General features: G+C 36.3%; 1 protein-coding gene and 1 long non-coding RNA gene across 2 annotated transcripts; both read right to left on the reverse strand.

Moving 5' to 3' along the window:
- Positions 1-3,694: 3,694 nt before the first annotated feature.
- LOC126624662 (fimbrin-2-like) lies at positions 3,695-8,150 on the reverse strand. The gene is made up of 14 exons (XM_050293747.1): positions 7,870-8,150; positions 7,613-7,786; positions 7,244-7,491; positions 6,959-7,130; positions 6,786-6,824; positions 6,527-6,595; positions 6,300-6,416; positions 5,897-6,108; positions 5,643-5,798; positions 5,109-5,308; positions 4,812-4,969; positions 4,333-4,429; positions 4,121-4,212; positions 3,695-4,027 (listed from the first exon to the last, which is right to left on the reverse strand). The coding sequence occupies exons 1-14, from the start codon at positions 7,954-7,956 to the stop codon at positions 3,851-3,853; spliced, it is 1,998 nt and encodes a 665-aa protein (XP_050149704.1). The 5' UTR covers positions 7,957-8,150; the 3' UTR covers positions 3,695-3,850.
- Positions 8,151-9,529: 1,379 nt separating this feature from the next.
- LOC126620882 (uncharacterized) lies at positions 9,530-11,152 on the reverse strand. The gene is made up of 2 exons (XR_007622709.1): positions 11,014-11,152; positions 9,530-10,913 (listed from the first exon to the last, which is right to left on the reverse strand). It is a non-coding gene; the product is annotated as an uncharacterized LOC126620882 (long non-coding RNA).
- Between the last annotated feature and the right edge of the window lie 857 nt (positions 11,153-12,009).

A 12,009-nucleotide genomic window follows, 5' to 3' on the forward strand; every position in this document is an offset into this window, starting at 1 on the left:
TCAACAGAAAAATAGACGGCGTTAGTGAAAAGGACCACTAATAAATACATTGTTAAGTTTGAGGACTAAAAACTAATATGAGAGTTCATGGACTAAAACTAAACTAGGAGTAAAATTCAGAATCATTGCTCCAATTAAGCCAAATTTAAAACATGTACCTAATGATATTAGATGAAATTGATGAATCAAAATTTAAGCAACGAAAATTCCAAACGTCAAATAACATGTCCAAAAATTCTTTTTAGTGGGTTGTACAAATCTTAAATTCGTGGATCAACCCCATCTCAACCGGACTAAGGTGCAACGGCTCTCCCCGTAGTAATTAAGATTAAGATTATTATTTTATTTTATTTTATTTTTTTTGTAATTGAAGTTTTGTTGTCCAACTTCTGAATAGTATTAATTTGTAGAAGAACATGAGTTTGTTGCACAATATTACAATCTCCCACTTTGAGAGTTTGTAATTTGCAGTTTGCTTTCGGTTGATGGTATTTGTATTGTGTCGACTTGCTAGTTGATTCGGGGTTTTCTAATTGGTGTTTTGAGACTAATTCCCTTCCTACCATTTTAGCATCACATTGGGATTCGACTATATTTTTTTTAAGTAGAGCAATAATGTTAAGGGGTTACATAGTTAGTTGTTATGGGAAAGGAAAATCAATAGAAATTGAACCCATATCAAATTACATAAACATGATTGCTTTCTGCCATTACGATAAAGTGTTTGGATGCGGTAACTAGCACCAGATGGGGATTTGAATGGTTTTATTGGTCAAGATACAAAGCTAATATCCGGATTGATCACTAGAGAGAGTTTTTACTCGCATTGATTATTACCTTGCTACTGAAATTGGTCATCGGATTAAGTGGTTTAGTTTTCATATTTTGGTTTAAAGAATCCCCAAATATTATGAGTTAACATGACAAGGAATAAAAGAGTGATCTTCCTAACCACATGGAAAGATGCATTATACCAATCTCTGTTAGAAAGCAAGAAATTAAGGCCGAAATTGGTGATGATTTCTTCCCCTCTCAAGTCCTTTTTTGGGTCAACATCCCCTCTCCAGTCTCAACACGTTGAAAAGTTGTGTGTTTTGGCCTTTGGGTCTTCTGAAAATCCCATCAGCCAAAGATTATAGCAATAATTAAGCAAGATAATAAATAACAATAACAATTTAGGTTTTATATGTTTAAATAAGGAGAAATTATACATAGTATTTTTCATATATATATTATATATGTTCTTCCCCTAAGAGAATGTTTACAACTTGGGGTTCAAAAAAAATATTTCTTTAAAATGAAGGATATGCGTTATGGCATTTGAAACAAATAATTAATTAAATAGAGGGTGGTACTATCTACGTACCTCCTTTTATTTTTATACATTCTTCTCAATTTCGGCCGTCGAATTGAACGAATTAAAAAAATATCAAATGACAAAATTAAAGGGAGTGTGAGAGATAAAAAGAGGGTGTATGGATAACACCACTCTAAATAATAATCCTTTTCAACCAAAAAAAGTAAATTAGAAACCCTAGCTGGAAAATAAAATCAAGTAAGTGAGTGAGTGAGTGAGTGACAGAAAGGCAAAACAAAACGCAGTGAAGCAAAGCTTGGAGTTGGCATTGTGGCCTTAGGATTTGGATCCTCTCCTGAGCCCAAGGAAAGGATCATCCTGACCAAGCAGTGTGGGCCGTTGGATGAAAATTCAACGGCTATAATTAATATAACTTTAAAGAGATTCCCTGGTTTGTAGCCGTTGGATAAAAATCTAACGGTCCACACTGCTTGATCAGGAGGATCCTCTCCTTGGGCTCATGAGAGGATCCAAATCAGTGGCTTATAGTAAAGGCTAGAGGAGGGGAGGGGGTGTGGGTGCTGTTGTGGCCCTAGCTTGCCTACAAATGCCCACACAGGCACCAAAGCTTTTGTATTACACTTTAACAAACTCATAATTAGGTTTTGTGTATTGATAATTCGAGATAAGAAGAATCGGCATGAGCTTGTTAATTTATGCACATCTTCAATTTTATTAGCCCATGCTACGCCAGGACCACCAAATTGGTATGTGAGTCGCTTATAGATGTCATTTTTATTCTATATTTAGGTCAATGAATCGTTTTTACGCTTGTCTGTTTAATCCTTGATAAAAGCTAATCCTGCAACCCATCAACGATTGACAACCACACTCAAATGTGCCTAGCACATCTCCATTTCGCATTCTTCATCAGATTAATGTTCTTAACATTATATGAAAAGGTGCACTTGACTAAAAGCATGAAATAACAAACCCATAGGAAATTTTAGAAATATCATTTGGGGTGGAAAATTTCGTCATAAACCGATTTACCGACCGAACCATACCGGTCAGCTCATAATGGTATGGTATAGTTTTGACATTTTTTCATAATCGGTTTTTACATGCTTGACTGTTGACTCCTTAGTTTTAGGGTTTAAAAAATATATGTATATGTATATGATTCATGCCATAATAAATATAGAAAATATTGTTAACAAAATTGATAGCATGATGATTACTGATACCATATATATGCGTACATATATATGATTTTGAATGTATATGCGTTGCTTATGTTTAGGATAATGGAGTCTAGCCAATCAATCGCCAGTGCACAACATGGATTAACCCAAAATGAACCACACAATGAAACCGAACAAGCACCCCAATCTGAAAATCAAAATGAGCCCTTGGAACTGGAAGATAGTGAGGAAGAAGTGGAAACCTCTGGTTGTGCCATTTACCAACCAAACCAGCCAATAATTTTGGTTGAACCGATTTTTGGCAACCGCAATAAGACGGTTGGCTAGCGGTAACTGATTTTTGGTAATTATGTATACGTGGCTGACAGGTGGCACAAAGAATTTGGCACATTTTGCCAACCGAACCCAACCCTAAATATCATATTGTGTTAAATCATGACCCATCTGATTTTCTCCACGATCATGGACTATGAAAGCTTACCAAACCAAATAGAATCAAGCGCATGGACCTTCTTTGTGAGAAACTTTTCGGTTTGACTAACACATCTTCTCATAAGTTTTCTCATGATGGATGAAAACTTGATATGTCAGAAACTTACAATATAATATATTAGTAAATACGTAATTCATGTTGGTGCTTTTCTTTTAGTCAACAAATGAATTGATAACATCACATGTTGTTTATGACGATTGCATCAAAAATATTGCGAGTTCTAAGGCAAAGAGAAACCCACTATAAGACTAAGACATACGAATAAGACATAAGAAGTGACATTAACTTGACCACCACCAAAGGTCTTTTGTACAACAAGATTTTCCACCTTAGTAACCATCATTGGCCAAAGAAAATTTGATAATTACCCAAATTGGTTGATAATATTAATTGCATGTTGGGCTTGTTTGATGCACAAAAATTAGATTAGATAAAATTAAGATATGTGTGAAGACAGAGACGGTTTTTTAATTTTAATTAAGGGGAATTAAATGGGATATATATGTTTTTTTAGAATATGATGAGTTATTGAATCCAATCCAATCATAAACCAAGCGAGACTTTGAACAAACAGTACTGAACAAAAAATGCTACGATGACCGAGGAGTAGAATCAAGATGATATTTAAATGGCACAAATTGGTATCAAGAGATTTTTTTTTGGGGGGGGGGGGGGTGAGAGTAGTAGGCTATTCACATATGCTGCCTCAACAAAATTTGGTCTGAATAAAACTTCAATTCCTACTATTACATATGCTGACTATTGCAATCAATTTTAACAAAAATAAAAGGGGAGAAAAATAAAATCTCATGAGCATGAAATAGGAACTATGGTAAAAGTTTCCCAATAACATGTTTATATATTTCCATTCTCCTCCGTTGATGACTCCGAAGCTGAGTCATCAGTAGTGGAATTGGAGACAATGCTTGAACCCTCACTATCCGAAATCCCAGACCGTCGATCTTCGACAGGCTGTTTCAAAAACCAGTACATAATGCTTGCAGTCAAAGTAAGAATCATCTTTTGATTCACCTGATGAAATGTGTCAACATAAACTAGTTTAGGTGCATTGGTTGACAAAAGAAAATGAACAAAAATAACGAACATCGAACATCCCAAAAGTACCTCAGTTATGTCTTCAGGAAGCAAAAATATCGAACATCCGAGCTTTCTTGCAATACTGATAATGTAAGTGGCATTCATCTTCTTCTCCTCATCTATATTTTTCAAAGATTCGGTAGAAAAATTATGAATATGGTTTTCGAACATATTGATATTTGATAATAAGTTTCCCTAACAAATTCAACTATGCCTCGGAAAAATAGGAGAAAACATACCGGTTACTCCTTTTGTTACAAGACTCCAGTTCACCACTCTAGGCTGCACACAGCTAAGCAACTCAAGGAAGAAAATTCCATCCGACAAACTCTTATCCTGTAAGATTGATATAGTAACATATGATCAGGGATGACAGTAAGCACAGATTGATGCACAGTCAAAAAGAAGTTCTTGCTAATGTTTCAAAATTTCAGGCATGAGATTCATGCATGGATGTCACAGCCTATTTGGAAACTTCAATCGTTCACCAAATTCACGAAACATCTAAGCAAATAACACGACAGATTATGGACCTATGGCTAGAGTGTACATCTGCAATTCGAAGGAATGATTGCATAACTTATGTCAGGACTACAAAATCTTTGCATTACTCCTTTTTTCACCATCAGGTATAAAATTACTACACCAAACACATAGTGCCATGGGAATGACGTTTGAAAAGCACCACTGCTATCTTTATAAACTACAGAAATGGTACCTTAAAACTTTTCATGCAGCTCTGGCTTCCCGTGCTGCTGACTTTGGTGTTGGCCCATTCTAGAATATCAGCATCAGCAATTTCCTTCCCATGGGAATGAAATCTCAAGTTCTTTAGTAGTTGGAGGATGTTGTACCGCATCAATTGCCACAAATAAGCTGAAGACAAAACCGACACTCTTTGGTTCAGACAGTTTCTTTGAATGATTATATAAGCATAAAGTCATACCACGAGTCTGATGTATTTGGAAGAATCCTGTAAGATACAGAATTAACATAAATGTGCCAGTGCCCGTACCAAGTATTAACTTTTTATTCCCCTGAACGATGTCATTTCCAGCAATATTTACCAAAGAAAACTTCAGTTGCTTTCCAATTTTTACAACTTGGTTGCAGTTTTCTACTTTCTTGAATGGCATTTTAATTGGAGGCTTGTTTGCAATCTTCCAATTTACAATGCCGGGTGAAATCTTGTCCAGTGACTCCAGAAGCGCCCACCTGCAGAGGATCAATTTCACTTCAGCTCCAGATGAAACAAAAGATCAAGCAGTTTGAATAGTTAGCATAGTCTAACTCTGGAAGTGCTTGAATTTAGTTCATGATCTCTACTACAAAATTAAAAAAAATCTACCTTTAGGACAATCTTTTCGATATTTTTTATATTTTGAAATTTGGAAGTTTGGTTTTATTTGAACCATGAACCTGATGCGAACTTAGTATGCCACCAGATGCAACACTATAATAAGTTGATGAGAGCATAAATAATTTATGTTCAGGAGGATAGACACACTATAATATTAAATCATCATAAGAGTTCAAAATCAAATTTTACCCGTTTCTGAGGTCTTCAAAGACGTTATTGATATATGAAGAATTCCCGAGACTATTCATCCAAAAGCGAAATGCTCTCTCTTCTCTGGAGATTTGGGTGTCATCTTCCAAATTGTCAAGGAATGATGTCTGCTTTGTTTGTGTTGAGAGTCCATTTCTACAGGTGAAATGAGTAGTTTAGACATTATTGATGTATGATGAATTTTCGAGACTATTCTAAAAGGAATGCAGTGCTCAAGTAGATATAGTTCTCACCTATGCTGGAAAATATGTGCAACAAAGGCAAGGTTAAGATTCGGGGATCCTTCAACAATATCTTTTGCGGTCAAATATCTCTTGCAGCCCATCCTATCTGCATGTTCAAGAACTAACTTTGCTCTTTCCATGGGATTCTTTGCATCCAATGCAGATGGTTTACTGTGCTCCGGTGCTAGAACATTTAGGAGGTGAGCATAAGCCTCTGCATCCTGCAAGACAAACATCTCATACCCTCAAACACTATCGATATCCTTGTAATGTATGTTGAATCTATTTATCAGTTATTGATGTTGCAACCCATTGAATAGAATCACTGGCTAAACCTTTCCTATTTGATTCTAAACAACAGGAGGGCATGACATATCCCAAACCTCGACAAGTTATTAACTTATTCTCATACCTTCACATCAGAGGAGAAGTTTGTGACTATCTTCTGATATCCAGCTTTCTTCAATTGGAAATTCATCCATCTCAGTAATATCTTTTCCGGTGGTAGACTCATCAACTCTTCCACATCCTGTAGGTTTTGGACATTAGAATTTAGAACACATTAGAAAAACTGTTGGTTGATAGCCTCACCACTAATTGTCCTAAGAATCAAAATTTTATGAATTAGGACATTCTTACCTTGCTATCGTCAACCAACTCCACCAATTGAGGTGTTTTCTTCAAGTTGAGGTCTGCCAAGAGTTGTATCTATATAGCATAAAAAGTAGTATAGAACTCTTAGAAAGATAAATTTGCAGCTTGCATTGCATTTCATATCAACTTTATATGCAGATATCTACAAGGATATCATAAGAAGCCTATAATTTGGATATGGCCCACCATATATTACAAAATCAAACTTCATGCTTTTGAAGTTATACAACTCTGAAAATCTTACCTTGATTATCTGAGAAATCACTCCAAGAACAAGATGACGCTGAAATCCAAACAACAGAGCCAATATTGGTAAGTATCCATGTCCGATATATACATTTTAACACTCTACTCAGTGAAGCAGTAGAAACACAAGTGCACATTACACGAAGGACATGAAATGGCATGTATGCATACCCTTCCTTCAATGAAATCCTGAGTCCCAATATTGACCACAGTACATCCAACAGCCTTAGCAGAGTTGAGGCACAAGGTGTGATTTTCATTTCTCTCCCATGGATTAAGTACTCGTTTAGTATTGATAGCTCGTTCATCGATTGTTCCAGGCACTGCCACATTGATCAGCTTACTGCATCCAGAGAAACACATCCATAAAAATCCAATCAACAATCCCACACAATCCAATCAAGTAACTCAACAACAAGATACCAAAAGGGGTAGTATTGAATAACAATCAATCACCATAAAAGTACTCCATCTTTTACGATCTCGAATAAATCATTGGTTGATGGATCAATAGGGAGATATGTCTTAAGGAAATCATCCTGTCCAAGGTAGTTATTGATATGAGCTACATAGGATGCCTTCTCGGATTCGCTGATCGTGTGAAGCAAAGTGGTGGTAGCAGCCTTGAGAAAGGCAGATGAAGAGTTGTTCTTTCCACCACTTCCTGTGGTTGCAGTGGCATGAGCTTGGAGTTGCAAATAAACCTGCAACATATAAATCATTTTCTTCAACTACAGATGAATAAAGAACAAACACAGCTTCGGCATTTACTTATTCGACTGACTGCTCAATTGGGTTTGAAGTAAAATTGTTAAAAAACCAGACCCTGAGGAAGAATTCGAAATCGACATCTTCATCGAGGTTGGGATGCAAATCTTGAATGAAAGAAGCCCTGTCTTGGTCAGTAAAATTATCTGATCCCACGACCTTGAGCCTTGACATCTTGGCAGGCAAGTCTCCAACTGTGAGCTTTCCACTCTCTCTCTTCATGCTCATAAACTTCATCACAACAAAATCACACATTTTTCAGCCAAAAAAGTGCTAAAAAATAAATCAAAAACATAAAGTGCTGAACAACATACATGGGATTTCAAGCTCCGGAGCTCCACTTGGGTGAACTGATTCTGCAGCCATGGATCTGAGACTAGAATGCCGACGTACCCCGACATTTTCGGAGCTGCCCGGAAGAAGAAAATGCAGGATTGAGCTGAAGATTTTGCTGAAAGTTGATCTCTTTCAGTATTTCTCTTGGTTATTATCCCCCACCAAACAAACCCAACTTTTTATTTTTATTTAATTACTTAAGTTTGAAACTTTAGAGCAGGAGGATTAGTACAAGACTTGTCACAGTTGGGGTCGGGGTAGAGCTGTCACACTTCAAAGTTTGGTCATTTGAATGAAGATGCACAATTCAAATAATGACCATCATGTCCTACTCCAACCCCCCTCTCTCACTTTCAAATCTCAATCAGTCAAGCTGGTTCCCTTTTTTCTCTCTCTAAAATGGGTAACTACGGGGGAAAGGAGATAGACCCCACAAACAATGTCGTTGGAGAATTCAAAATATAACTACTACGTCTTTATTTTCCGAGTAAGTTTTCAGTGTAAAGTCACATTGTTGTGTAATATTTTTACCATGCTTAATGTTTAACATGTGTATTTATTTATTAAAGTAACGTAATCGTGACAGTTTGTATTCATCGCTCTCATTCTACCGTTCTGCTTTCAAGTTTCAACTAAACTTAGACCGTTACAATTTCAAGATTTGAACTTTAATTAATAAACAATTAGAGCAACATGAAGGATTAAACAATGGAATTTGCTAAGCTCAGTTGGGCATAAAATTAATTATATTCCTAATGGATAAGTAGGGAATGGTAAATGTCCAAAATTGGTAAAGCACTCAGGTCAGTTAGGCATTGAATTGAATACATTATTTCACTAAAAAGTGGTCGGTCATTTGAAAAAAAGAAGGCATTTGGGCATTTGGGCATTTGGGCACCTGCAAGTGCGTGGTAAGGACCACCGGATAAAAAGACCGTTTGCCTTTCCTGAAAAGCAGAGTTTGATTGGCAACAGATGTTTTTGACGTTTCCTAAATTCCCAGGCTTCCATGGAGGTTATAACGAGTTCAACGACCAAATAGTGCACTTGTGACTTGTATTGAAAGAATATGTTATTGATAATATATCGATAAAATTAATTGAAACGGTATTTTTGAACTGTTATCATATTAAAGTTTGATTTGTTAAATCTAAAGTTTTGACATTTTGGTATTTGACTTTGATTTAATGTTCATTTTAACAATTCTTTTGTCATTTCTATTTGAATTTCACACGTATCATCTTTTAAAATGAGATTGTGTCGCCTTAAAAAAGCAGACTGTTTACTTCAAATATCAAATGTCACGTTTTTAATTTAGGAGCCAAAGTTCATTTAGTCGTGGTTTTGTGACTATTGCTCCGATTTACTGTGTATCAATATGTAGTTGACAATGTTTCAATGTCGTTATATCTAACAAAATATACAGATATGCTATCGACAATATTATGATGTGTCATGTGTCCTCTAATAAAAAAATAGACGTCATTAAATTACCTTAGTAACTAGTATTTATCTTCTCCTTTCCATTCCTCCCAGTGTCATCGACATACAGCATCATATCATCCCCACAGACCATTTTCATATTTGGCTTGTCATTAATAATCATTAAGCAGTTCAATTATCATCATATAACAAATCAGTCCATCTAAACTCTATAATTTCTTGCAGAGAACATAAACTAAAGTATCATCCGATTCATGGGTCGTAAGAACTTCCATATTTTTACATAATTGTGAGGCACCAATCTGCAAAAAGGACGGTGCAGGCGGGCAATGCTGCCTTCATGACTCCATCCATGGCATTATCTAATAAACAAGCTAGTCCCATGAACATAAACAAATAGATCTTGCACACAAGAGAGCATGGGAGGGACAACAATGGTAGGCCATACCAATGTGGATTAAGGAAGCTTTATACACAGTTCAGTTGCTTTACAGAAAAGGCAAATAGAAAGAGAAAAAAAAAAAAGGCATGGGAAAAAAGATTTATAAATAATTAGGGGAATGTGTGTACCGAACCTTGCTGTGTTTCCTTCTACTCTCAAGGCATATGAATCATTACCGAGGTCCATCGACGTGTGCTGATGCAAGTATATAAAAATCCATATTTGTGGGACATTCCCACACATGGTGTTGCACTGGTGTTCATTGGACACTGTTGAATCTTCATCATCAGTTAGGCTGATTCTTCTGGGTGCTTTCCTTTAAACAAAGTATGATTCGAGTCACGCTTGTGTCTGATCTCCCGCTATTATTGGACAACAGATAAAATAGACTAAACAAGTTAGATGAATTTTGCCTTGAATAGTTTACAATCTTTGTCACAGGCGTAGATTACAAAGCACTCGGCAAGGTTATTGCTAGACCCAAGCTAAAATTATCTGTTCCAACAGTACATAATCAGCACAAAAAATAGGGATGGTGCACCTATAGTAAAATGTTCAAAATGCTATTTCCCGAAGAACTTCAAGAGTCTTCTAATGAACCTGTATTTCCCGAAGAACTTCAAGAGTCTTTTTCAAAACAAAAACTAGATCAAAAGCTTAAATAAAATTGAAGAGAAAATAACATTTCCCATTCTAATGTTGTGCTGTGAAACCAGAGAACTTGACCTTATGGGTTATTCAACATCCTGAGGTCCACAGGGCTTGAAATAAATGTGTTGCAACTTACACTATAAATCGGTGAATCAAGCAACTCTTACCTTGAAGACAGTCTCAAGAAACATGCCAGGGCACACAGGAAGTGGTTTTCGCCTCACACGCTTTCCTGGAAACGATGATGCAATACAAATAACAGAAACTCTGTTATAGCCATTTCTGTGCAACGAGGAAGGGGAAAAGACTCGAGCAAATAAACTATGGCTGCCCTCAGTCGAGTGGCATCTTCGTCATCACTGCTAGAGTGGTCAGCACTTTCATTTTTTCTTGCCATTACATTTTTTATCATCGCCTGGACAGTCTACCCCAGATTCAAGCCACCAGTTTGGTTAAGAAGTTCACCAGCACTGACCGGGATTTTATCTAAGAACACAATTTTTCCAAAGTATAGTAAAGAATAGTTGATATATTTCATAAACCAAAATGGGTATCCTGTAGTCTTTTTATAAATGCAGATACAGACCTCAGATTCTGGAAGGGTGTTAAATCCACGATCATTTCTCTTGTCTAGTATCCATCTCCCATAATATTCCGAGCTTCCTCTCTGACCAAACAAGTCTTGCAAGCAGTTTTCGATCTGGAACTACAGGCCGATCGAGTTTCCATTGTCTTTCAATGATGAAAATAAGCTTTTATATTAGCTTCAATTATTACTAAATGACAGGAAGTACAAATTCAAACTTCATGAAAATAATAATGCATAAAAGCATGAAAAGACCACGGTCAGTGCTACTGAATATCATTATGTATACAAGGACTATAGTTTTGTAAGTTAAAAATACTATTTCCTCGTTTTAACGTTTTAGGAGTTCCAACAATCCCAAGTAAACCAAATGACAGAACACAGCCCCAAAGAGGGGGAAATCTGCTGATTATATTTTTTACGAAGTGACGTAAAATTTCATTAAAACAATACTATTAGAAGAACTGGCATCAAGTTCTGAGGGTGAAATCTCAGTGACGGTATTAAACAGACTGCTTACAAACTCTATGATGTAAAACACAACCTCCTCTATCCCGCCCTCTTCCCCACAAAAATAAAATGCATCATTGAACATTCTTAGCACATGATATTACAGAACCAACAAAAAGGGAACCAGAAAACATGCATCATCAGATGAAGGTACACATACAAACAAATTTAGGAACAAGAATATTGTGCAAAAAACCATATCAAAGGTGATGCGAAAAATGTACAGAAACGATCGGATGTGGTGTTATTTAAAACTTGATACAATTTAAAGGTCAGTGTGTGCTCATCGCTCAATCATATCAGATCAATCGAAGTTCCATGAGGGTAGTCCAGATCCATATTAAAGTTAGGGTATGTGTAAACCTGAAATGTAAGTGGGAACCTTATCATCTTGGTCACTGTCAACGAGTTGCATCATGTAATCTAGAACCATCATGAAACCGGCCTCCATCTCATCGACTCTCTTCCTTAGGACCCCTTGTGCAG

The sequence above is a fragment of the Malus sylvestris genome, chromosome 5, assembly GCF_916048215.2.
Source record: "Malus sylvestris chromosome 5, drMalSylv7.2, whole genome shotgun sequence".
NCBI classification, from domain to species: Eukaryota; Viridiplantae; Streptophyta; class Magnoliopsida; order Rosales; family Rosaceae; genus Malus; species Malus sylvestris.